General features: G+C 38.2%; 1 protein-coding gene across 1 annotated transcript in view; it reads left to right on the plus strand.

Annotated features, from left to right (window-relative positions):
- Window positions 1–23,989, plus strand: part of abhd16a (abhydrolase domain containing 16A, phospholipase) — a 45,402-nt gene extending 21,413 nt beyond the window's left edge. Inside the window, exons 9-20 of the mRNA XM_057834325.1 lie at window positions 7,435–7,536; window positions 7,600–7,663; window positions 7,752–7,801; window positions 12,858–12,981; window positions 14,593–14,697; window positions 14,771–14,834; window positions 14,909–14,965; window positions 15,741–15,803; window positions 17,458–17,534; window positions 17,619–17,735; window positions 17,817–17,863; window positions 23,696–23,989. Of these exons, the coding sequence (XP_057690308.1) occupies window positions 7,435–7,536; window positions 7,600–7,663; window positions 7,752–7,801; window positions 12,858–12,981; window positions 14,593–14,697; window positions 14,771–14,834; window positions 14,909–14,965; window positions 15,741–15,803; window positions 17,458–17,534; window positions 17,619–17,735; window positions 17,817–17,863; window positions 23,696–23,779 (954 nt within the window). The 3' untranslated portion in view covers window positions 23,780–23,989. The remainder of the gene's footprint in view (window positions 1–7,434; window positions 7,537–7,599; window positions 7,664–7,751; window positions 7,802–12,857; window positions 12,982–14,592; window positions 14,698–14,770; window positions 14,835–14,908; window positions 14,966–15,740; window positions 15,804–17,457; window positions 17,535–17,618; window positions 17,736–17,816; window positions 17,864–23,695) is intronic.
- Window positions 23,990–26,798: the final 2,809 nt, after the last annotated feature.

Genomic DNA, 26,798 nt, shown 5'->3' on the forward strand with positions numbered 1-26,798 from the left:
GGAGCCGGCGCGGGAGGCACTTGACTGCGGGGAGCCGGCGCGGGAGGCACTTGTCTGCGGGGAGCCGGCGCGGGAGGAACTTGACTGCGGGGAGCCGGCGCGGGAGGAACTTGACTGCGGGGAGCCGGCGCGGGAGGAACTTGACTGCGGGGAGCCGGCGCGGGAGGAACTTGACTGCGGGGAGCCGGCGCGGGAGGAACTTGACTGCGGGGAGCCGGCGCGGGAGGAACTTGTCTGCGGGGAGCCGGCGCGGGAGGAACTTGTCTGCGGGGAGCCGGCGCGGGAGGAACTTGACTGCGGGGAGCCGGCGCGGGAGGAACTTGACTGCGGGGAGCCGGCGCGGGAGGAACTTGACTGCGGGGAGCCGGCGCGGGAGGAACTTGACTGCGGGGAGCCGGCGCGGGAGGAACTTGACTGCGGGGAGCCTCGGGAAGCCGAGCCGTCAAGACGTGCCCACGACGTCGCCGTGGACGAGATCGCCGAGGCTTTTGGACAGGGTTCTTGGACAGACTGGGTGGTATGGAATGAGGGAGGCCTGAAAAAAACTGAGAGGGTGAAGAAAAGGGCATGGGAAAAAAATCTGTGTCGGAGTCAGAATCAGAATAGAGGAGGTCATATAAATTGTGATCCTCCTCAAAGTCTGAAAAATCAGAATCCAAAAAAATGTGTTGTGGTCTGTGGGTGGTTTGAGGGTGTCGGCGCGGTGGCCGAAAATGAATCTTTCCCGCTGGGTCCAGGATTGGTTGCGTCATTCTGTCAGGAATGAGCAGGCAGGCAGGTTGTATGGACCCAAATGCAGGGAAACAAAAAATGCAGCGAGGCAGGTGGCAGTGAACTAAAAAAAAAACTTTTAATGATAACTAACAAAATCACAAAGTACAAACAAAAGGGCTATGGCTCAAAAGGCAATGTTCAAACAAAACTTACTTAAGCAGAGGGACTGGTACACGAGGGCGTGGAACGGACTTGACTTTGGTGAAGACGGACATAGACATAGACAATGACGCAACAAGGAGTGACAAGAAACTGGGTCATTATATACGCAGACAAGGGGTAATTAGACGAGGAACAGCTGGGTAACACAGGTGGATGTAGATTGCAGGATACACTGGGAGAACACACACAGGTGAGAGCAATGGGTAATCACAGGGACAAGTCACACTAGGAGAAACCAACACAAAACCTAACAACCTTAACAATTTACCTTGAGGTTGTTTTAGGCATGTTGCAAGTAACAATGAAGACAAAATGGATGACCATTCCCTTCAAAAATAATATTCTATTACAGCTTCATGACTTAACTGTGGTCTAAAACTGCCTTATCAAATTCGTTGGCAGCTAATTTATTAATCTATTTTAATTGATTAGTTGTTGCAGGCTTATTAAGAAGCTAGTTTAGACAGATTACCGAAAATTCATGTCCTACTTTGACTTAACAAAACTATAATGAGGACATCTGATAACATTTACAACTGAGAAGTTATATGTATGCTATAGTTTTAAGAATTTAGACAAGTTTAATGTGAAGACGATCCGCAATGATTAATTGGTTAGCAAAATAGTTGTCGATTAATTTGGTAATCGATTAGTTGTCAATTAATTGATTAGTTGCTGCACCTCTAGTTGACATTGAAGTCAGTAGGGCTTCCTCTTCCATTTTTTCTGGTATATTTGGCCATGGTGCATTCACATGCTGTGGGAAAGATTACGAGTACGTCCTGTTTATGTGCTTTTGTTGTTGTAGCAAAAAGAAATAGTGGAGAAATTTTTTTTTTTAGATCAATTAATTCATCTAAAACAAGAAGAAAATGCATCAAAATACAAGTGGTAAGTTTTTCTTCGAAACTAACCATAACCAACCAAACAACCAACCAAAATGTGCTAATTAAAAATAATCTTTAAAAGCGTCGTCATTTCGCGTCATCATTCTGTGCACGTCAGAATAATTTATGACTGACGTTCTGATGCATGAACACGCAAGACATAATCGGATCAAAATATTTAGTGTCCGTGAACACAGTGCATCCGATCATAATTTAAATCTGAACGTTTATCGGATTGAAGAAATTTTTTGAAATTGTAAACAGACCCAGTGACGCTTGTTTTCAATTCAAAAGGGGGTTTAGTTCTGCTTTCACTCTCAATATATTTAGACCGTGAAACACCTCTTATGACATCACACTCTGGTCTGAAGTTGTTTGTAGCACAGTAAGGCAGACACACTTTCGATGTCAAAACTACTGCACAGGTTGGGACTAAAGCTTGTTATTATGTTTCAGGAGATTACAGAGAGTAAATTTGGCCCAGAAAAATGTAAGGTACAATCAGGGCCGTTCCTGACCAATTTGGTGCCCTAGGCAACACATTTGTTGCCCCCCCCCACCCATCCCATTTTCAACACATATATTTAAACACTCACACTGAAAAGCACATTATCTCTTTGTAATTTATTATATAAAAAGACAACAAACAAGTGCATAAATTAAAAGAAAAATGCTGTAATAAGTATTCAAAAACAAATGCATTAAATGAATTAGAATTGTTATTACAATATGATTAACACCCACCCACACAAACCTATATAAAGACACACAGAACACTTTAAAATGGAACTTTTTTTTTTTTTTTCCACTTGACCTATAACCTTACTCACCTTGACTTCGCTGATGCAAAAGCATCAATTGCACTTTCATATGACAGTTGTTTTGGAAGGTGCACTTCTTTCCTGGACTTGGTGGGCTTGGACTTGGTGCTGATGTGGATAAGTTCGCTGTAAAAGATGGCCCAGGATGTACAGCGCTAGAAGGAAAATATTTCAGAAGAGCATCTACAAAGAGAAGAAAGTGCAATGTTACATTATATTAGTCAAATAGCTGTTGATTGTAAAACCAGCATGACATAACCATAATAGTGCCTAAATTCTTGCAGCCTACTGTACCTGTCTATTGAATCCGGCCACTATCTTTGATGGGCGTAGTTAAATGAAAATAAATTGTTGAAGCACGTCAACTACACAGGACTATCCAATAATAATGAATTAAATAATATATGATAGCAAAAATAAATAAATTGAATATGTTTTTACATGAACGTGATCCCCATTTTAATGAATTAATGACACATTTAATAACAAATGTTTGCATTTAAATCCGTGGCACTTTTAGTCCCCCATACCACAGAACTTTGAAATGATTAATTCCATATTTAATGGTGTATTTATTTAATTAACCTTGGCACTTTTAGGCAAGGCAAATTTATTTGAAAAGCACAATTTAACACAAGGTAAAAGTGGTTCACATTACATGAAAATAAGCAAGACAATTTTAGTCTCCCATACACTTTGTTCAAATTTCTCTAAAATTGGAGGGGGAGTAAATTTAACTGAAACTAATCCATAGCTGGCTAAATACTGAAAATATTTCTAAAACAACAGCCTGGCTAATGATACAGTATAATTTTGCTTTAGCACTAAGTCATATAAGCTATGTAAATAACCGCTAGCTTGCAGTTGCGCTAAATGTACGTGCTTATGCTGTTGAGAAAAATCATCACAACAAACCTCTGTTTTTCTTCACGTCTTTGCTGTCTTCTTTCTTTTTCTTCTCTGTCCCGGAGGGCTTTTGTCCTTTCATGAAATTGACTTGTCACAGTAATGTCGCTCAATTGCGGAGGATAAAAATAGCACCTTCAGGTAGCTCGCTGGTCTGCTGGGTGGTGAGTGAGACTAGGGTCTGTAGTGAAATTATCGCATCACAGGAAAAAGTGAAATGGGCAGAAGGCACACTAGAAAAATGATTTCATTATTATTTCAAGACTTATTATGAACGGTTTTGTTGTTCTTTTGTTTTATTGTTTTGTATAATTTTTTGAATACTGCTATCATCAAATATTATTTTAGTATTTTTCTTGACGCCTTTTTGGACGCTGGTGCTCCTTAGGCGGTTGCCTAAATCACCTTATGGGCGGCACGGGTGTGGGTACAATTTTATCTGCACAGGTCATGCTTTAAATGCTACATTTGAACATTTTTAAGTCCTGTATTATTGTGGGCTTCCCAGCAAAACAATCTTGTTTAACAAATTGCAAATAAAATATTCTGATCTGTAGTAGTGTTGGAAAATGTGATGAATTGCCAAAAGCAATGTTCACCTCTATATACTACAACAAAAATTAAGTTTAAAAAAAATTGTATGTAATGTAAAATAATTTCAAAACTTAATTTTTTTTACACCAAACAACAATAATATTGGGAAAAAAAGACTAGTTTGTCAATTGTCACCATATCACTGTTATTACATGAAAGTTTAATGAAAGAAAATGTTCAAACTCTGCTACAATTGCTTAGACATTTTTATAACCAAGTACAACGCATTCGTTAAATAGAATTTAGTTGTATTAAATTTTTATTTAATATAATAATTTGCATTTGACTCATTTAAAAATGTTTGTTTTTGAACATTTAAGTCAGTATTACATTTAAATTTAACTTTTTCGGGTTTTGATAAGCTCATTGTTCAAAAAAAAATTTTCTCTTAAGCATAATGTTAATGTGCAACCTTTGCTCACAATAAATTCACGTCTTCTTTAAGCAAAAAAAACTTTCAATAAAATGTTTGGAAACCACTGCCAAATACAGTATAATTAAAGCAAAAAGTGAAAATATGCTTCAAAATCCTTAACCACTGACTGTGTATTAAATCTTCAAAATCGGTTCGAAAACACTAACAGTTGCCCCAGTTTTCAAAAATTCTGGAGAAACTATTCAATTTTAGACTTGATAAATTTCTTGAAAAACATCAGATAATAAATGAGGGACAATATGGGTTTAGAACTAAAAGAACTACATCAATGGTAATAATTGACGCACTTGAAGAAGTCACGAATGCATTAGACAATAAAAAACATGCAATTGGTGTTTTTATTGATCTTAAAAAGGCATTTGACACAATAAATCACTTCATTTTACTAAATAAGTTGGAAAAATATGGAATTAGAGGTTTGGCTGGGGATTGGGTGAAGAGCTACTTAACGGATAGGCTACAGTATGTTAAGATGGGCGAGAACATATCTGGCACACTTCAAATGGGTTGTGGTGTCCCTCAAGGGTCTGTTTTGGGACCAAAACTGTTCATTTTGTATATAAATGATATCTTTGACGTATCTAATGTATTAAAACTTATATTATTTGCTGATGACACCAATGTATTTTATAGTCATGACAATTATAGCGAGCTTGTTACTACTATAAATAAGGAAATAAAAGCCATAAAGAAGTGGATGGATATGAATAAATTATCCTTAAATATTAAAAAAACAAAAGCAATACTGTTTGGCAATGTAATAGCAAATTCTGAGTTGCAAATAACTATTGAAGGCGTAACAATTGAAAAAGTAAATGAAGTAAAATTTCTGGGTATTATAATAGATAACAAATTGTCATGGAAACCCCATATTAAATACACAAAAAACAAAATCTCTAAGTGTCTGTCAATCATAAACAAAGCAAAACATTACCTTGATGTAATTGCACTTCGTACACTATACTGCACTTTGGTACTCCCATACTTTTCATATTGTGTCGAGGTATGGGGAAACACCTACCAAAGTGCATTAAATCCGTTAGTCATATTACAGAAACGAGCAATCCGGATCATACATAAAGTGGGATTTTTAGCTCACACCCATAATTTATTTACTCAATCCAAACTGTTAAAATTCAATGATCTTGTAAAATATTACACATCTATATTTTTATTTAAAGCCTTCCATAAATTATTACCCTTAAACTTACAATCCATTTCTACAGTGCGAGAGCAATCTCATAATTTGAGAGGATTTCACAACTTCTCAATACCAAAATTTCGCAGTACTCTTAAAGGATTCTGTATGTCTGTATGTGGGGTAAAACTCTGGAACAGTCTGGATTTAAAATTTAAGCAGTGTCAAAGTATTCAGAGATTCAAATTGTTCTATAAACATCAGGTCTGGTCAAAATACACAGAAAGTGGTCTCTAAATGTTTTGGGTATATACTGTATATATAATTATTACATATGCTATAGTTACTTATACATATTACTACTGATATATTGTGTTATCACTGCAACTATATATCACCACTGGCACCAGTAAAGGTGTTATTACATAAATTTTGATTTTAAATGTACAATTCATATATGGGGACGGCGGTAATGACGACGATGATGGCGGTGGTAGTGATGGTGGTGGTGATAGTGCAATGATGATGACGATTTTTGGGAAGTGACTGTATTTACATTGAATTTTTGGGGAGTAATTTGGGGGTGGGACCCAAAAAAAAAGCTCTGCTTCTTCCCACTCCTTTTCGAGCTACGTATATACTGTATGTATTTGTTATTAATTTTTGTTAAAATCAACATGTACTATTGTTATTGTTTTCCCCTATTCTAGCTGTTTTTGTTATTACTGCTCGAAATAAATTAATCAATTTAAAAAAAAAAAAAAAAGATGACAAATTTTAACGACTTTAAAATTGAAAGTAACAATATGTTGCTAAATAATTAACCACTGCATGATAGAACAAATGTAAAATGTGATTAGTGCTGCAACAATTAATCAATTTACTCAAGTATTTGATTAGAAAAAAAGATTCTAATTAAATTTTGCTGATTTGAGTAGTCGTTTAATTAAAGTGGGGTTGTAATGGTTTATTTTGAAACTGTTTACATTTAGGATTATTGATTTCGGTGGATACACTGCCCTCTGGTCTGCCTCATTTCACATGGCTGAATCCAGCTGCTCCCTGTTAATACCAACATAAGCTAAGTTTTTGTTTGAGCTAATATGTTTTTAATCCATTCGTAATTTAGCTTATAAGTATATTTGCCGTTTTTTGTCGGAATATGTGTCTGAACCATTTGTTAAGAGCATTGTAAAAAAAAAAAAAAAAAAAAAAAAGCATTTTATAGCGTTTAAGCTTGCAGACTTTTGCTATGTAAGTTAGCCAGTTATTCTTTTATTGTACATAGATCCTCATTAATTTTTTTTTTTAACCATTTGAGGCTCAGTTCCACTATCTTAATTTTTCATGTTCCTTATCCGATTACTCGATTATTCAAACTAACGAGTTTATCGATTAATCAACTTCTAAAATAATAGATAGCTGCAGCCCTAATTGTGATGCAAAATGATTAATAAACAGTCCAGTTTCAGTTATTGTTCACTCTTTTTAATTTTTTTAAAATTCGGTTAACAGAAAAGTTGTTTTTTTTCATTCGTAGTTTCATTATTCAGTTCATTTTCAAACTTGGTGGAAATACTAGTACTATTCAAAGCACTAGGACAAGCATGCAAAACCGGTATCATAAAAGAAAAGTCCTTACAAAACACTTCAAGTATCATAAAAGTACTACGAAAAGCTAATGAAACAAAATAATGTCCAACATGTGACTCACAGTATGGCGGGCAACGGAACAAGCTGGTGGCCTGTGATGGCAACGAGATCGACACCATGTTTGTCGACCGCAGGGATGGAGGTGGCAGCAATGGCCGCACTCTGGTAAGTCTTCACGCGTGTGTGCGTGTGCGCCAGGTGAGTCATGCTTGGGTCTTCCTCTCACAGGTCATCTGCTGCGAGGGCAATGCCGGCTTCTACGAGGTGGGATGCATGAACACTCCCCTGGAGGGTGAGAACTTGTACTCGCAAGTGTCTTATGTGTCATTCATCCTATTTCACGCCAGATTGAACCGTGTTTCGTTTGATACGCTTCGCAGGCGGCTACTCTGTCCTGGGCTGGAACCATCCGGGCTTCGGAGGCAGCACGGTAAACTCTTGTTTTTATCTGAAGAGACACCAGCAAGTTAGAATTGCAGTGAAATGAAGCATAAGAGGTTTTATTGATTATGACACATTTACTGCCATTGATCATGATAGACGTCTAATTACGGGTGGGCTTTACGGCAAAAAGATAATCTCCCGATTTTTCAAAAATAGAATCACGATTTAAATTTTTTTTTTTTTTTCCATTTATTATTTCTTAATTTTTTTTAAGTTGCACGTTACTAATGATATCCTCATATAAAACATTTAAAAGGAATATAAAACCCTGAAAAAAAATAATTTAAAGCCAAACAAGCTTGATTTTAGTGTTTTTTTTTTTTTAATCAAAATGTGCAATGAACGTAAACTTAAAAGGCAATGTACAACAACACATGAAACTTTTGTAAGAAATACTAAGCAAACCAAATAGTTTTTGTTTTCTTTTTAATTAATTTTCTTCATATGTAACCATACAAAAACAAGACCAGACAGAACAAATGAAGGCAAACCGACAATAACAAACAGCAACAAAAACAGCTAGCTGGGAATAGTAAACGGGTACATCATGAAAATGAGTGCAATACAATGAAAGCTATACAAGAGTGAAAGAATTATATCACACAAAAGCCCTCGCCATAATGGCAGAAACATTGTCGTGAGTGTAGTCAGGAATGTTTTCCATGAATGTTCAAAAACATCGTTTTGGAGTGCGAAAGACCGATAGGTTTTTTTAAGGGTCAAATAAAAATACAAACTTGGGTAACTGGTTGTCTCAAAGTGCAACAATTTTAAACAATTATCAAACTTCAGTGTTTACATATGGAGGAAAACACAGACAAGACTGAAAAAGCAGTTTCTGCTCTTGCACTCCTCTTTAAAAGAAACTGCTGTATTTGAAGCCAAAACAAATGTTGTGTTTGATAGAACAACATGTCTATATCCTGCCATAGCAGATTCATGGCGCATAAAGCCCCCAAACTATTTTTAATTTGTCCGTTTTACCCTGAAAACCCCCGTTTACAGATGTCGCGCAACCGCTTTTATTTCAACCCAGCCAATAAACGAAGGTAATTAATTATATTTATTATTCAAAATGTCTGTCGTTTTTAGCTTAGAATCATTAATTGATGTCTCATATTTCGTTTTAAAAAGGAATTTAAAAAATGATTCACATATTTTAAACTTTTAAACAAATCATGGCACAATGAAAAAATGGCGTCTGTAAAAAAGTCACGGATATCTACCTCATAACTATCGCTTAATTGTATTTTTTTTGTTACTGTCGCACTTTCTCCGATATGTTAGATGATAAATAATCGACCCAAACCAAAAAAATGTGGGGAAAAAAACGTTTCAAAGGGTAAATATATGAAAAAGAAACTCTCGACCACTCCTTGATGTCTGCGATTTCTGCATTGCGACCCTTGTTAAATTACCATGTTTCACCCATAAAAACCCCAAAAAATCCAGCTGTGGCCATTCACACCTGTGTCTTGACACTCAGCGATACATACTACATGGAGTTTTTGGATCGAAACAAGATAAGCACTCGATAATATCTCGTTAAAGTCATGGCGTCTGTAATTCTGCTCTCGCCTCCAGAGGGGGTTTTGCTGTTTAAAAAAACTTTTTAAAATTAAAAAAAAAAAAAATGCCCTCCTGTTCAAATTTTTTATTCCCCCAGAAAATTCGAGATTTTAAGCTTTCCAATTATGTATCGCACATGCATACCGGACTATTTGGAAAGTTGGCTAAATTGGGGGTCTCAGAGCGGAACTTCAAGGCTACGTTCATACTACAGGTCTTAATGCACGAATCCGATTTTTTCGTGTTTTTCCGACTTGAGTGAGGCATTAACTTGACGGTCTGAACGTGACAAGTCGCATAGAACTGGACCATTTCAAATCCGATCTGGGTCACTTTCGTATGTGGTTCAAATCCGATACTGGGCCACATTTTTCCAGACTGTCGCGTCGGTCTGTACTGTCCACTCTCCCAAATCGGATTTCATGCAGCAATTACGTCATCAAATAGCAAGAGAGACGTTACCGTACCGGTGCAGCTGTGCGTTATTAGCGCCTAGCTTGCAGTGAACACTGCTTTTGGGGAAGGGCTGAGCTTGACAACAGTCATAAAAAAATAAAAATGGGTTGAGGATAAGCCTGAGAATGATCGGTTTTCTGTCTGCTCCATATAAGCAATATGTCAACATTGCTTACACGGCCGAGAGTCGGGGCAAACTAACCGTGTGTGTGTGTGTGACATGCACGGACAGTGTGTGCATGCTATCGATCCATATAAACTTTGAATATAAGCCTAAACGGGGATTATTTATGTCTGTTATTTGTGTCCTCCTTTTGAAAAGCAAAATATGATATCCCCGGAACGACGGATGACGTGTGTCATTTGTTTTGATGCTTCTGCGCATGCGGGTCTTCTTGCTCAACGCGTGTCGGACTGCGAATTACTGCGCATGCGTAATACTTGAACGGTCTCAATGGACAAAGGCAGTCTGAACGGGCACGCCAAAAAAACGGATATGACAAAAAATTGGATTTGTGCATTAAGACCTGTACTATGAACGTAGCCCAAGTCACATGAGTGTTTTCCGCCATATATCTTTTTTTAGAACAATTTTTGTTATATCGTTAAGCATTTATGTCAATGAGAGACTCTTAAATCCCCGAGCCCATTTTAGCAGTTATTTTAAATACTCTTTGTTTTGCCTCTCTATACATCATAAATAATGTTTAATATGCGCATACTTGGTATTGTTTTTTTCCAACACCTTCACCTGTTTCACAGTTTTTTGTTTTTTTACTGTAACCTACTTCATGACAATATTAGGCCCCAAAATAGACAAAAATAAACAAAATCAAATTGAATTTTTTTTTTTTTTTTTTTTAATACGCAACTTATTAAAATAAAAAATAAAAACACGTTCAACGAAGGGTTTGGGAACTTGAAATACAGTAACACTATATACAAATAGATACAATAAAAAATACAATTATTAAAACATGATTTTAGTCACTTTTTTTCACCCCACAATGAGCGGACCACCAAAGGGCATGGAATTGAAGCAAATAATTGCAGCACACGTTTGAAGTGTCCAAGATCAATGTATCAATTAATGAGCAGCTGCCATAGCTCATTTATGTCAAGCGAGGCAGAGATCCAGATGCGCTCATCAAAAAAAGCCACATATAGCTCACGAGCAATACCTTCCTGACCCCTATAAACTATTCAATGATCTTTCAGCTTTATTAGATAGTCAACATGTTCAAGTCCTTACTGAGCTAATATTGTCATATCGCACACCACTATGTCTAATCCATTTCAACTGGAAGAGGCTGTCAGCGAATTATCATTTCCAGCCCTCTCAGTCAAAATTAATCAAATGAATAGCGCCACGGACAATCACACTTCTTGACGGAAGTGGGCAGGGTGAAAAATAAAAAAATATATATCCACAAGTTATTTTTCTTTTAATAATAAATTACTACAGTGATCCCTCGCTACTTCGCGCTTCATACTTCGCGCCCTGTCCATCGCAGATTTTTTTTTTTTTTTTTAATTTAAAAAATGAATAAATATAGATGAGCTGTCCCGATCCGATCAAGTAGTCTCACTCCCCTACCTACTGCTTTTCTTGGTCAGGCAGTGCACTTGAGTTGCTTATTAAGACAGACGTTAAGGTTTGATCTTTGTCAGAGCTAAAACTTCAAAGCCCCCGCATGCGTCAATCATCGTTTACCTTGTTAAACAGTTGCTGTAGCAACTCATTGTGTGTAAGTGAACAGCTTGAGCGGATCTGAGTGGACTCACTCAATGAAGCATTTAATAAAGACGAGCATTTTTCTACTTTATTCGTGTTTAAAAATAATTCGGCGGGACAGTAACATGTTTACAACTTAATGTTTGAAGTGCTTGAAGTGCTTAAAGAGCAATTAAAAAAATATATATATTGACATAAAACTTATTTTTTTATTCCTTTGGGAATAAAAGTGAAAAACATGACTTATATGTATCTCTTTTCAATGATAAATCTCAATAAATACATTAAACCCCCCCCCCCCAAATACATATGGCGGAAAACACTTAGATGACTTGAAGTTCCGCTCTGAGACCCCAATTTGGCCAAATTTCAAAATTGTCCGATTTTCACGTGTTATACATCATTCGAAAGCTTAAAATGTCAATTTTCTGAGGAGAGAAAAATTTTGACCAGGAGGGCATTTAAAAAAAAAAATTAAACAGCAAAACCCTAACTGGAGGTGAGAGCACGCAAGAGCAGAATTAAAAACTCCATGATTTTAACAAGGTTGTATCGCGCGCTTACCTTGCTGCGATCCAACAACTCCATATAGCATATATCATCGAGTGTCAAGAATGGCCACAGCTGGATTTTTTCGGGATTTTATAGGTGAAACATGGTCATATAACAGGGTTGTGATGCAGAAATCACAGACGTCAAGGAGTAATCGAGATTGGCATTTTCATATATTTACCATTTTAAACTTTTTTTTTTCAATTTTTCTTTGTTTGGATCCATTATTTATCACCTAAAATATTGATCCAAAATGTTTGCAAAGGAGGGCTAAACATTCGGGAATTCACTGTCACCGTGTGCTTCAAATAGATTGGACGTCTACTTGTGATAAACTCATTGAAGTTCACAGTAAAATGATGACCAGACGCGACATGACTGAATGTCTATCATCATCTTGAGAGGGGCAACAAGTACTCCTTTTTTATGGTGATGTGAATAGGTGGCAGCCATCTTGGGTAGGGCGACGTGGGGTTGCAATTTAGATCTCAAAAAGTACATTTCGCACAGCATCGGCATGTTATTTCTTAGTACTCCCCGACACCGATGCCATCATTTTAATGCGGAATCGGTACCGATTCCAGTATCATTGCAACAATGAAATTCTGTGTTGTCTTTTTGTTTCTTCCCAATTTATTAAAACAAATTATTTCCTCTGGGATGCACATGATGAAGGTGTTGTCTGCCCCTTTAGAATACAAATAATTGTTTTTTTGTCTTTCTATTCAAGGGGGTGCCTTTTCCACAAAATGAGGCCAATGCCATGGATGCGGTCATCCAGTTTGCTGTGCACAAGCTGAAATTCAGGCTAGAGAGCATCATCATATATGCGTGGTCCATAGGCGGATTCACAGGTGCCACAATACTTTTGTCCTTCTATTTTGGGTTTTGATCACAAATTGTTTTCCCTAGGGGTGTAACAATGCATTTATTGAAGGCCTTTGTATTGAATTATATTGTGAACAACTTAATATCAGCGTTAAATTTCTCCGAGAATATCGGCAACCTGATAATATCAACTGATACAAGCATTTTAAATAATATCTGAATAAATCGGTATTGGTTTTGCGCTATTATGTATGCTGAGTTGTGAATTAATGTTCATGGGCTGGTCATTGTTTAACACAGCTGCTTTGTTTAGAATGATCTTTAGATGTCTCCAAACTAAGATGCTTGGGATTTGTCAACTGGTGGGGAAGACTTGGTGCACAAATAAAATGAACAATAAATGAAAAATAATTAATTATAAACTCATCACATACAGCGACTGCGTCATCAGAAAGAAATGTTCACTGATAGAAGTAATAAACCTCGGAATTATAAGTAAAAATCAGTGCGAAAGCACAGAAAAATGCATCTTTTGAATTTAGTGGCTCTTTAGGGTAACTAGTGTTAATGTGGTTTAATTAATCCGGTTATTTAATTAGACATTATGGCTCATTTCAATTTATCATTTTGGCTCGTTTTCTATAACTTTAGTTGAAGGTATTCTCTTACTTTTAGAGAACGTTTTATTTTATTTGGAAAACCTTGAAGTTGTTACATTTATCATTATTAAAGCATCCAGCGGGCAATCACAATACAGTTAGCAATAATATGTTAAGTAAATGCCCGCAAGTTTCTGTATTGGTTGGATATCTCTATCGGATTTTTTAGTTGGACTTCATCGGAATATGGTGAAAAAGTCCTAATCGGACAACTTAAATTGGCATCTTTCGTATCGGTGTCAAAACATATACACATACGTTTTGCGCACGGTATGTACAGGACAGCAGGGTTGTCAACGGTACCGCCTGTGGGCTGGATGCGGTCTGCCAGGGGGTCCAGTCTGGCCCATGGGGTTGTTCCGCCTGACATGCACACCGTAGCTCATTCATACTGTACATATAAAATCAAATGCTTTTATTTTGACATTGGCACCATAGGACTGTAGATTTGTGATTTGTGCAATCAAGTGCGTGCACTACTGCAATTTTGTGTGCGCAGTTACCTTTGTTCATCTGTCTAATCAAGGATTCAGGATTTTTATTGTCCAACTAAAATGATCAGACCTCTAGAAGTGTTAATGGCAGCGTGAGTGAATGAGCTAATGGAAATACACTGGAAATACACGAAAAATCAACAGTGAAAATGACAAGAAGTGACCCGTAAGTATCTTAAAATTACGTGACGCAAATGTAACTAATTGCCTGCCATTAACAACAATAAACGTCCAATTCACTTTTACTGGAATGACTGGCTGTGAATACTCATCCTCAAGTGCCATTGACTGCACTCGACGTCCAGTCCATTCAAAATGCATTTGAAGTCAAGTGTCGTCAATGGCAGCCGATAAGTTACCTTATTTGGCTCAAAATAAACTAGTCCTGCCCACATGAGATTTAATAGTAATAAATGTGGCCCACGAATCAAAATGACGTTGACACCCCTGAAGTACAATATCCTAATGCTGTCCCCCTATGTAGCCAGTTGGGCAGTGATGTCATACCCAGAGATCCAATCGGTAGTGTTGGACGCCTGTTTCGACGACCTTCTACCTTTGGCCCTCAAAGTCATGCCTGATAGTTGGAGTGAGTGCTTCCTGGTTATTTTTCTCCCTTTAGCATTAGCATCTGCTAATGCATAATCTCTTTTATCTCTCAGGATCGCTGGTTCAGTACACAGTGCGACAGTATGTAAATCTCAATGTTTCAGAGCAACTCCTCAAGTGAGTTCAACAAAGTCTTTTTACTCAATTCATTAATCATGTGTAACTTACGGTATGTACTTGGCCATGCGCAGATACCAGGGTCCTGTTCTGCTGGTGCGGAGAACCAGGGATGAGATTATCACCACCACGTGAGTGGAACATATAACAGTCGATTACACCTTGTTAGGTGTCTGATTAGGGAAAAAATCCTGTAAACATTCAGGAACAAATTACAAATTCATGTCAGTCTTGACTATTTGAGTTATTCCAGAAATTGACATTTTGGTTTCAAAATTTTGCTCTAACGGTTCCACAGGTGTCAAACCAGTCCTCAAAGGGCCACAATGGGTACTGGATTTTATTCCAACCAAACAAGATGAATACCTTTTCACCAATCTGGTGTCTTACAAGTGTAATCAGTTGATTGGAGTCAGGTGCTGTTTATTCTAGCAGAAACCTCATTGGTTGAAGTGTCTGTGGTGGATCTGTTGGAACAAAGACCAGGACCCACTGCGGCCCTTTGTGGAATCGGTTTGACACCCATTCGTTTGGAAACCTGATGATGTCAAGTCTAGCACATCGTCTGATTGACTGCTTTCTTCTACAATGATTAAAATGTTTTGGTTACAGGGTTGAATGCGAGTTGAAGGACAAGTTTTGCGGATAATAATTCATTATTGAAATAACACCTTTATTATAATACATTTTCCTACAATTAGGAAAGAGAAATTTACTCAAAAACAGCATATTTCACTAGTTTGTTCAGTTGTTTTTTTTTTCCCAGTGTTCCACACTGTTCCAGATTTTGCTTCTCTTTTACCAGCTTAGATGGATTAAAAAATGCTTAATTATCAGGCTGATGTATTCAATCCAAAAATGCATCTTCGCATGTCCGTGACTAATTTGTGTTCTGGTGCTGCCCAGGGGTCCAGAAGACATCATGGCAAACCGAGGCAATGACCTCCTGCTTAAGCTGCTTCAGTTCAGGTCAATTGTGGTCTACACAAAACGTGCTCGTTTTCTGTTCAACTCATTGGCTGCTGCAGGCGTTAGGCCTGAACGAAGAAGAAAAAAAGTCCTGTGCTAAAGAGAAAAAAACATTGCAATGACAAAGATTTTAACATGATTTTAAAAGGCAAGGCAAATGTATTTATATAGCACAATAATTCAACACAAGGCGATTCAAAGTGATTTACATCACATGAAGACCATAAAAATCATATAAAATCAAAAGAACGTAAAAACAGACAATCAAAATAGGAAATAAAATTATACATAAAAATCACATTTAATCACGAAAAGAATTTAAAAAAGATACTACTACTAATAATAATAATAATAATAATTGAAATCAGCAATGGAGATAAGCACAAGAAGAATAGAAACCAAATCGATTGACGTATATAGACAGTTATGGATATGCAGTGCTAAACAAAAGTGTTTTCAGCCCTGATTTAAAGGAGCTAACAGTTTGAGCATACTTCAGACCTTCAGGTAACTTGTTCTAGAGGTGAGTAGCATGATAACTAAATGCTGCCTCGCCCTGCTTGGTTTTTGTTCTTGGAACATACAGGAGACCGGTGTCAGGGGTGTAGATGTTTCATAGGAGTCTAACAAATCAAGCATGTATTTTGGTGCAAGGCCATTTAGAGTTTTGTAGACGAGCAGTAGTATTTTATAGTCTATCCTTTGACTCACTGGAAGCCAGTGTAACAATATCAAAACCGGTGTAATGTGGTCCGGTTTCCTTGTATTTGTTAGGACTCTGGCTGCAGCATTCTGTACTAGCTGCAACTTCCTGACTGATTTTTTCATCAAGACCTGTAAATATACCGTTGCAATAGTCCAATCTGTTGCCAGTTACACACAACAATTCACACACACTCACACCGACGGAAAACTTGGAGTGTTCAATCAGCAGGAACCCTGAAAAAACCCACGCAGGCACGGGAAGAACATGCAAACTCCACAAAGAAACGCCACAGCCTGGATTGAACCCACAATCCCGGAACTTTAAGGTGGACATGCTAACCGCTGTTCACCGTGCCACCTTCATAATATTAATTCTTTTTAAACAGGAATAACTTATAAAAATGCTTGTCATTATTAAATGCTTCATTGGCTAAGTTCACGCAGTCTCTCACACGTCCTTCCTGCTAAGCAGAATTTTTTTTTTCTCATTTGTTTATTTGTGATTAAATGCAATTTTTATGTATAATTTTATTTCTTGTTTCGATTGTCTTTGTTTTTACGTTGTATTGATTTAATGTCATTTTTATGATCGTCATGTGATGTAAAGCACTTTGAACTGCCTTGTGTTGAATTGTGCTGTATAAATAAATATGCCTTGCCTTGCCATTACATATTGCAATGTTAATTTTTTCCAATATCGTTCAGGCCTACCTCAAAAACAACTATTGAAGTTATCTGGCGAAAATTCTTCTATTTTCATATTGAAATATAATATTGCAAATTCCCCCAAAATCGCAATGATAGTTTTTTTCTAATATTGTCAGGCCTCATAGACGTCCAATCCATTTGAACCTGATTGGACGCCTATCGCAGCCAATGAGGTCAACCTATAAACGGTGGTGGTTAACAGTACAAGTAAATGCAGTGACAAATTTTGTTTGGCTACCAGGTATCCAAACATAATGAGCTATGAAGGGGTCTGTGTGGTCCGGGAGTGGCTGCAGGCCTCCACCCCCGTAGCAGAAGGTAATCAACGATTATGGTTATTTCACAGGGAGTCGTGAATGATAATTTTACTTGAATCCTAACTTTGGCTAACCCTACTTGAAGCGTCCGTGTACAGCGCCTACCAGGTGGACGACGAATGGTGCGAGTCCATACTACTCTCGTACAAGAAGGACAATGATGCCACCGTTGATTCAGACGTCGTGTTTCCCTGGAATGTTGGTAAGAACGTCTTCATCCCTGCTTCTTTGTTGTAACCGTCAGGATTCGCAATCAAGCGATTTGCTCACTTTGTCTCCTTAGGGGAGAAAATGTTGATCAAGGAGAGGCAACAGCTGGCTCTTTTTTTGGTAAGTAAATCACTGAGACTGAAAAAAGCTTTTGAATACAATGTCTGTCAAATCCAATGATGGCTATATATTTTAAAAAATCCATTTCCAATGATGGCTACATCTGTCAAACGTCCGTTAATTCCAATGATGGCTGTATCCGTCATATATCCATCAATTCCAATGAATTATATTAGATAAAAGTCATAACATTTCAAAATGGCAGCTGTATGTTTCAACTCCAATGACAGCTGTATCTGTCGCTTATCCGTCATATTTAAAATGACTGCTATATCTGGTAAAAATTTATCAATTCAGAATTGCAGCTATCATTTCCAATGCTGGCTGATATCCCTTACATATCCTCAACTGCAATGACAGTTATAGCTCTCAAAATCTGTGAAATGGAATGACTGCTAAATCGGTCAACTCTAATGACTGAAAAATCCTTCAACTCCAATGACTTTTATACCGTCATTTTCGCACTATAAGGTACACCTGACTATAAGCCACCGCCCACAAAATTTGGCACGAAAATGACATTTGTTCATAGTTAAGCCGCACTGGATTTTAAGCCGCATCTGTCATCACTGTGTTATGGGATATTTACACCAAAAGATGTTAAACAGTAACACTATTTGACAACGGCATCATACAACTATCATAAGACCAAATGAACCACCATGAATCTTTGAACCAATTGGCTGCAAAGCTTCATTGTTTCAAGAAGCTTTATTTGGCCATGACTGCTTCCCTAGGGGCAGACAGTCAACCTCTGCTGTCAATACTGTTGTCGTCCAACATACCTCCTAGCATGCATTGCATTGTTACAGATGTAAATAACAATCAAAATTCATGTTCTGTGCTAATGATTTCTTCAGTTTCTGTTCAAGTTGTTTCATTAATTGCTAGTTATTGTGTTTGGTAACACTTTATTTGACCATGGCGCCATAAGACTGTCATTAGACAATCATAATTATGTCATGACGCTGTCATGAGCATTAATGAATGCTTATAACAGATGTCATTTAGTGTTACCCGGCAAATTATCTCTTTTGAATGGATGTAAAAGATACGAGCTGGACATAGATTTAATGACATAATTTGCCGGATGTCTTTTAACACATTCACTCCCAGCCATTTTCACCGGTGCAACCCCCATCGCTCCCGGCCATTTTACTGGATTTTGACTGATTTTGCAAGGCCCGCAGAAAATTCTTTTCTATTGCTATATAAACATGGAACCTGCCAAAAGAAAGATTACACTTTCTTCTTTCAGCAGGAAAAAAAGTTAGTTCATATCTTTTTCCATTCTCTAGAAATCAGCATTAGAAAATGGCTTAGTTTGAGCAATTTTCCCATTTCTCATGCAAAAACAGAGAAATTTAGCTTTTTGAGAAAGCATACATTTCAAACATAACTTTGACTTTAACACAGCTATTTTTTGCTTTAGTTTCATCCCAAACATCTGAATATTGTTTTCCATTTACAAAATAACATAAACAACAAGACAAATAGAGCTTTTGATAGCAAAGTAACAATTTATTTACACATAACTGAGAGATGACGCTGTTGTGGCTGTGACAGGCGGGGTAAACTTTTCCTTCATCGCCGCCCGTCTCATAAAGATGGATTTTTTTGAGTCTTTCTTTTGTGTTGACCACTGCCTCGTGGCATAGTTGCCTGGGGAACTTGTGTTCCTGGGGGGGAACAGGTTTGAACGTGCGCGTTTCCGTGAGGGACACTGGAGGGTGCGGGGGACGCGACCGGCCGAGCACGGCGGCATGTGCTTTGCTCAGCGAGCAGCACGGACTCAACGGCATCGTCCGCTGCACTGGTGGTCCCGCTCGTTCTGCTCGGTCATCCAACACCTGGCATCCCGGTTGTTCTGCTCGGTCGTCCGACGCCTAGCATCCTGGACATCCATTCGGTCGTCTTCCGCCAGCGCCCCGGCCGTGCGGCCCGGCCGTTAGTTCCATTGAGTCAGGTTGCGGGTCTTACCAAATGCGCTACTGCCCTCCAGTGGCCAGTTTTATTGCTTTAAAATGGATTTTCTGCGTTGTGCTTTGGAGCTAAGTTGATCAGAACCCAGAGATGTCTCTTGTAAAAAAAAAAAACATAAAAGACGTATAAATATGTCTTTAGGACACTGAAACAATTAACAATAGAATGTATTCATACGTTTTTGAGACAAATGGGTTTATGACATCCGTCATAAGTAAGGGTGTAACAGTACATGTATTTGTATTGAACCGTTTCGGTACGTGGTGCTCGGTTTGGAACGAAGGCATACCGAACGAGTTTCTGACGTAATGTAACCCTTACATTTTCGAGGCTGTGAGTCGATCGGGTTACACTTTTTTTGTGTTGATTATATTTACTCTTCTCTACTATAATGAGGACCAACACGGTACAACAGTATAACCCAGAAACGTCAACCGCGCGAAAACGAGGCCGCCGCGACAACGCGGGCGTTAAAGTCAATCAGCCAATGCACACCAGCCGCACTGCGGCCGCATGTTAGACGCGTCCCAGAAGTTGCTCAACACGATGCACGCGAAAAGAACGGCGGAGTTTATTATTTGACGCGAGACGCGACCCTCCTGCGTCAATACTACTACCGGTAGCTAGGATCGGGCAGAACGGAAGTCACTCGTGTAAAAATATGGTGGATCCGGTCCATTTTCAAACAAATATGCAATCGTAACCCCATTTTTGAGTCCATCAGATCTCTTGAGTGGTAGATCGGGGCACAGTTGACTTGTCTTTGTTGTTTTACTGCTCTCTTCTCTGCTATAATAATAACCAACACGGCCCCGTGTTCAATACAAAACCCTCCTACCACAACAAAACAAGTAGGAACTAATATTCACATAGGAACTAAAGTTACACAACATAAAATATACAAAATAAATGAATTCTACATCACATTTGTAAAATATAAACACATAATAAAATAAATAATAGTCCATTTAAATAAAGTAAATTGAAATGAGCGAAAACACCTGTAATTAAATAATAAGATCCTGCTTACACAATTAAATTGATTAATTTCTGTGGCACTTGAGAAAATCCACCAATAAAGCTTTTGAAAACCGTTCATAAGAAAAATGATTCATTGAGGCATTTCATTTGTAAAATACATGTTAAAATCTTTGTCATTGGGATTGCTTTTCTCTTTAGCACAGGACCTCTTTTTTCTTCTTTCTTTCAGAAAGAAAGCTGATCAATACGCGGGGTCTGAAAGGCAAATTGTTGTTGGATTATCTTTAAATACCCGCTACTTTTTGAGCAGAATTCTAGCTTTGAATAGGCTAATGTTCCTTTTGTTGAAAGCACAAAGGTGTGTAATAAACAACTAGCACATTTATATTTTGCATTTTGTTTTCTTACTGGACCGAAAATGAACTGAATTGTGACCTCAAAACCGAGGTACGTACTGAACCAAGATTTTTGTGTACCGTTATACCCCTATTGAACACTGATGCAATATTCGCCAAAAGTCTGCCATGATACGATTTTGTTTTGATTCAAGGGTCTCCAAACAATTTAATAAGATCTTATGTACACATTTAGCACAATAAGTTGCATTTTACCTAAAGCACAGGTGTCAAACTCTGGCCAGCGGGTCAGATTTGGCCCATTGTGTAATTATAATTGACCAGCGAGTCAATACTAACTGACTACTAAAGCTAGCCCATTAGTATACAGTGCCTTGCAAAAGTATTCAGCCCCCTTGAACCTTGCAACCTTTCGCCACATTTCAGGCTTCAAACATAAAGATATAAAGTTTTAATTTTTTGTCAAGAATCAACAACAAGTGGGACACAATCGTGAAGTGGAACAAAATTTATTGGATAATTTAAACTTTTTTAACAAATAAAAAACTGAAAAGTGGGGCGTGCAATATTATTCGGCCCCCTTGCGTTAATACTTTGTAGCGCCACCTTTGGCTCCAATTACAGCTGCAAGTCGCTTGGGGTATGTTTCTATCAGTTTTGCACATCGATAGACTGACATTCTTGCCCATTCTTCCTTGCAAAACAGCTCGAGCTCAGTGAGGTTGGATGGAGAGTGTTTGTGAACAGCAGTCTTCAGCTCTTTCCACAGATTCTCGATTGGATTCAGGTCTGGACTTTGACTTGGCCATTCTAACACCTGGATACGTTTATTTTTGAACCATTCCATTGTAGATTTGGCTTTATGTTTTGGATCATTGTCCTGTTGGAAGATAAATCTCCGTCCCAGTCTCAGGTCTTGTGCAGATACCAACAGGTTTTCTTCCAGAATGTTCCTGTATTTGGCTGCATCCATCTTCCCGTCAATTTTAACCATCTTCCCTGTCCCTGCTGAAGAAAAGCAGGCCCAAACCATGATGCTGCCACCACCATGTTTGACAGTGGGGATGGTGTGTTCAGGGTGATGAGCTGTGTTGCTTTTACGCCAAACATATCGTTTTGCATTGTGGCCAAAAAGTTCAATTTTGGTTTCATCTGACCAGAGCACCTTCTTCCACATGTTTGGTGTGTCTCCCAGGTGGCTTGTGGCAAACTTTAAACGAGACTTTTTATGGATATCTTTGAGAAATGGCTTTCTTCTTGCCACTCTTCCATAAAGGCCAGATTTGTGCAATGTACGACTGATTGTTGTCCTATGGACAGACTCTCCCACTTCAGCTGTAGATCTCTGCAGTTCATCCAGAGTGATCATGGGCCTCTTGGCTGCATCTCTGATCAGTTTTCTCCTTGTTTGAGAAGAAAGTTTGGAAGGACGGCCGGGTCTTGGTAGATTTGCAGTGGTCTGATGCTCCTTCCATTTCAATATGATGGCTTGCACAGTGCTCCTTGAGATGTTTAAAGCTTGGGAAATCTTTTTGTATCCAAATCCGACTTTAAACTTCTCCACAACAGTATCTCGGACCTGCCTGGTGTGTTCCTTGGTTTTCATAATGCTCTCTGCACTTTAAACAGAACCCTGAGACTATCACAGAGCAGGTGCATTTATACGGAGACTTGATTACACACAGGTGGATTCTATTTATCATCATCGGTCATTTAGGACAACATTGGATCATTCAGAGATCCTCACTGAACTTCTGGAGTGAGTTTTCTGCACTGAAAGTAAAGCTGCCGAATAATATTGCACGCCCCTTTTCAGTTTTTTATTTGTTAAAAAAGTTTAAATTATCCAATAAATGTTGTTCCACTTCACGATTGTGTCCCACTTGTTGTTGATTCTTGACAAAAAAATTAAATTTCATATCTTTATGTTTGAAGCCTGAAATGTGGTAAAAGGTTGCAAGATTCAAGGGGGGCGAATACTTTTGCAAGGCACTGTAAATCTATGGCTATAATCATCCCCAATTACCAGCTTTAACCGTTAATTCTAAATGATCATGATTATTTTTGTTCAAGCACCGGAATAATAGTATCATTGAAGCCCATCTATTAAATAAGCGATTATGTCCAATTCCGGATATGATGTCTCCCTCTGTCAACGGCAGTGGATTAATTAACTGTAAAATCACATTTTATACAAAATTTAAGTGTTGCACTTTGCGGTTTGCTACCAAGAAACATTGTTCCTTTTTATTTTTTCCATGACACCTCTTTCCCTTTTCTTAGTTACCATGGAAACCGTCTCACCTGAGCTTCAGGCTCGAGCGCCGTCATATATTTCCGCAGCAGCCGCCCTGGCTTATTGAAGTCATTTAACATGAAAGGAGAAGTGTGCCATCAATTAGGACTCTTGCTACACTATTCCTTTCTCAGTTCACCTCGAGTGAAGGGGGGAAAAAAACGAAGAAAAGGACATGAAGTGAAAAATAATTTGTCTCGTTTTCTCTCCCGCAAGGCTCGCAACCACATGAGGAACTTTGAGACGACGCACTGCACGCCGCTGCCTGCCTCCGAGTTCCGCATGCCGTGGGTGTTGTAGGGAAAGAAAGCTGTCAAAATGGTGGCGAAGTCGCCATTTTTTTTTTTTTTTTTGTTCTAGCTAAATTATTGCAAAAATGGGAGGCGTTTTTTAAGAAACCATCACTTAACCTTAAAAAATAAAAATAAAAAAGCCCTTTCCTCTCTTCTGGTATCCTGTATGTACTGTATGTCTGATAAATAATGCTGATTAAAACCTTTCAATAAGGGACTCAACTGTTTATTTTTTTATTTTTTGACGTTTTGGGTGCGCAATCCCACATCAGAAGGCTAAAAACATACATGCAACTATTTTGGAAATAATTTGAAACCTCGTGTTGATACCCTAACCCTCGCTTCAAAAGCCAAACTGCAACCCTAACCCGAATTTGAAACCCTAACCCTACGTAAGTGTCCTCTTTCAAACCCTAACCGTAGTTTCAAAATCCAAAACCCTAACCTGAGTTTGAAACCATATATTCAAACCCAGACCCAGGCTTCAAAACCCTAAACTGACACCTTTGAACCTGAGTTTGAAACCCTACTTTGAAACTTAAACTGAAACTCGAGCTTGAAAACCCGAGCTTGAAATCCAAAACTGAAACCCTTTTTTGAAACGCCAAGCTCAGTTTGAAATTGTAAGCTGAAACCCTAACCCAAGCTTGAATCTCTAAACTAAAACCCAAACATGACCTTTGATAACCTCACCATAGTTCTAAACCCTACCCCGAATGAAACCCTGATCCAATTTTGAAACCCTAACCCAAGCTTCAAATCCAAAACTGAAACCCTCACCATAGTTTGAAACCCTATCTTGAAACACTATCCCCAGTCATAGACTTCATTACTATTGACGTGGCATTTCGTCATTCTGCGTAACGCCTTATCAGAGGGGGCCGAGCTTCATTTCGTAATAGCCGAAGATGGCACACGCTCATGTCGTATTTAAGCTTGGATTTACTTACGATTGGATTTAACTACGAAAGCTGTACCACATACAAACAGGAAAGATTGTCTCAGGAGTGATTTGTTCGACGATTCTAGGTAAATATTTTTCGTACCATGCATACGTGATTGAAGCATTTACCCGCAGGATTTTTTTTTCTTTGTTTACACATGGAGGCGGCTAATTTTCGTAACTGACTAGCCTCATAGTTTACCTTTAACCAAGACTCGAGGCGGTTTTACGTCCATATCTTTAAAGAATTCAGGGATTTAAGCATTTATTCACAGGAATTTTTGCCACAAAAGCTCGTTTACGCCAGGGGGCCGCTAGCCTCATTCGCTAACTTAGAAGCATAGTACTTCGACAATATACGTAAAATAAACGCTAACTGCACGGTTTCTTTGCTTTTAACCAAGAATCTAGACAGTTTTACATCCATATCTATGAAGAATTTGGGGATTTAAGCATTTATTCACAAGAATTTTCGCCAGAAAAGCTCTGTTTACGTCAGGCAGCCACTAGCCTCATTCGCTAACAGTATATAGTGTACAATGATTATAAAGGGCTATTCTATTCTATAATAAGTTGTGATTGTATATAGAGGTTATTAATAATCTATTTACATATTATTTATAATTGATTCTGCATGTTTTCATCAAGTATTAAGTTTCTGATGTTAAATTGAGTGATTTATTAGCTTTTGAAATCTTTTAAATATATATATTTTTTTTTTAAGTTGCTATTTTGGTCAAAAACTTAAATATTGCTATTGATCCTGAAAATATAGGTGTAAATTTGGTGATTTTTGTGCATCTATGTAAAATCTCAAGACTTTTTTATACTTATATAAAAAATAATCAGGATTTTATAAGGGAACGACTTTGAATTTTTTGATGCCGCTGCTCATGGAGATTCATATATCCCTAAGGAAGGTGCCTGTTTTGGTTTTAAGTCTGTAGCAGCTTTGGTTTTGAAAATATTTGAAGTTTTTGAAAATAAGCCCCCTACGAATCGGCCCATTTTCCCATGTCATGTCAATAGGTTATGAAGTCTATGCCCCAGTTTGAATCATTAACTGAAACCCTAACAGTCTGCAAGTTCGGTCTTCGAGAGTTGCTATCCAGCTTGTTTTACATGTCTTCCGCCTTGTTATCAGGGTTTAGCTCTGGCAGAGCTTGCTGATGATTGATTCATGTGTGTTAAAGGAAGGACACATGGAAAACAAGCTGGATAGCGGCTCTCGAGGACCAAACCTGCAGACCCCTGCCCTAACCCGAACTTGAATCCCCACTGAAACCCTAACATGACCTTCAAAACCCTACTTTGAAATCACCGTTATTTGAAACCCGAAACCCTAACCCAAGCCAGAACCCCTCAACTGAAACCCTAACCTTACCATCAAAACCCTACTTTGAAACCCTACCTTGAAACCTTAACCCTAATTTGAAACCGTAAATTGAAACCGTGATTCAAAATTGAAACCCTACCCTGAACTTGAAATCTAAAACTGAAACCCTCACCATGGTTTGAAAACCTACCTTGAAACATTATCCACAGTCTGAAATTGTAAACTAAAACCCTGATCCGATGTTCAAACCCTAACCTGAGTTTGAAACTCTAACCTTATCTCGGACCCTATGTAAGCATCTTCTGGACATTTAGCATATATATACATATATATATATATCCTTTCCTAACCTGAGTTTGAAACCATAATCTGAAACAATAACCATAATCTGCAACCTTAAAAATAGTTTGAAACCGTATACTGAAACCCTAACCCGAGTTTGAAACCCAAACCCAGGCTTGAAACCCCTAAACTGACACCGTAACCCGAGTTTCAAAGCGTACTTTGAGCCGGAGTTTGAAACACTACTTTGATTCCTAAACTGAAACCCTAACCCCAACCTTACCTTCAAAACCCTACTTTGAAACCCTCGCCCAATTTAGAAACCTTAACCTGAGCTTCAAATCAAAGTAAAACCCTAAAAGTTTGAAAAGGTACCCCTAGCTTCAAAACCCTAAACTGAAACCCTCACAATTAGACGTGGGAATCTTTGGGCACCTAACGATTCAGATGCTACGATTCGATTAT

The sequence above is a fragment of the Corythoichthys intestinalis genome, chromosome 4 (genome assembly GCF_030265065.1).
Source record: "Corythoichthys intestinalis isolate RoL2023-P3 chromosome 4, ASM3026506v1, whole genome shotgun sequence".
Lineage (NCBI taxonomy): Eukaryota > Metazoa > Chordata > Actinopteri > Syngnathiformes > Syngnathidae > Corythoichthys > Corythoichthys intestinalis.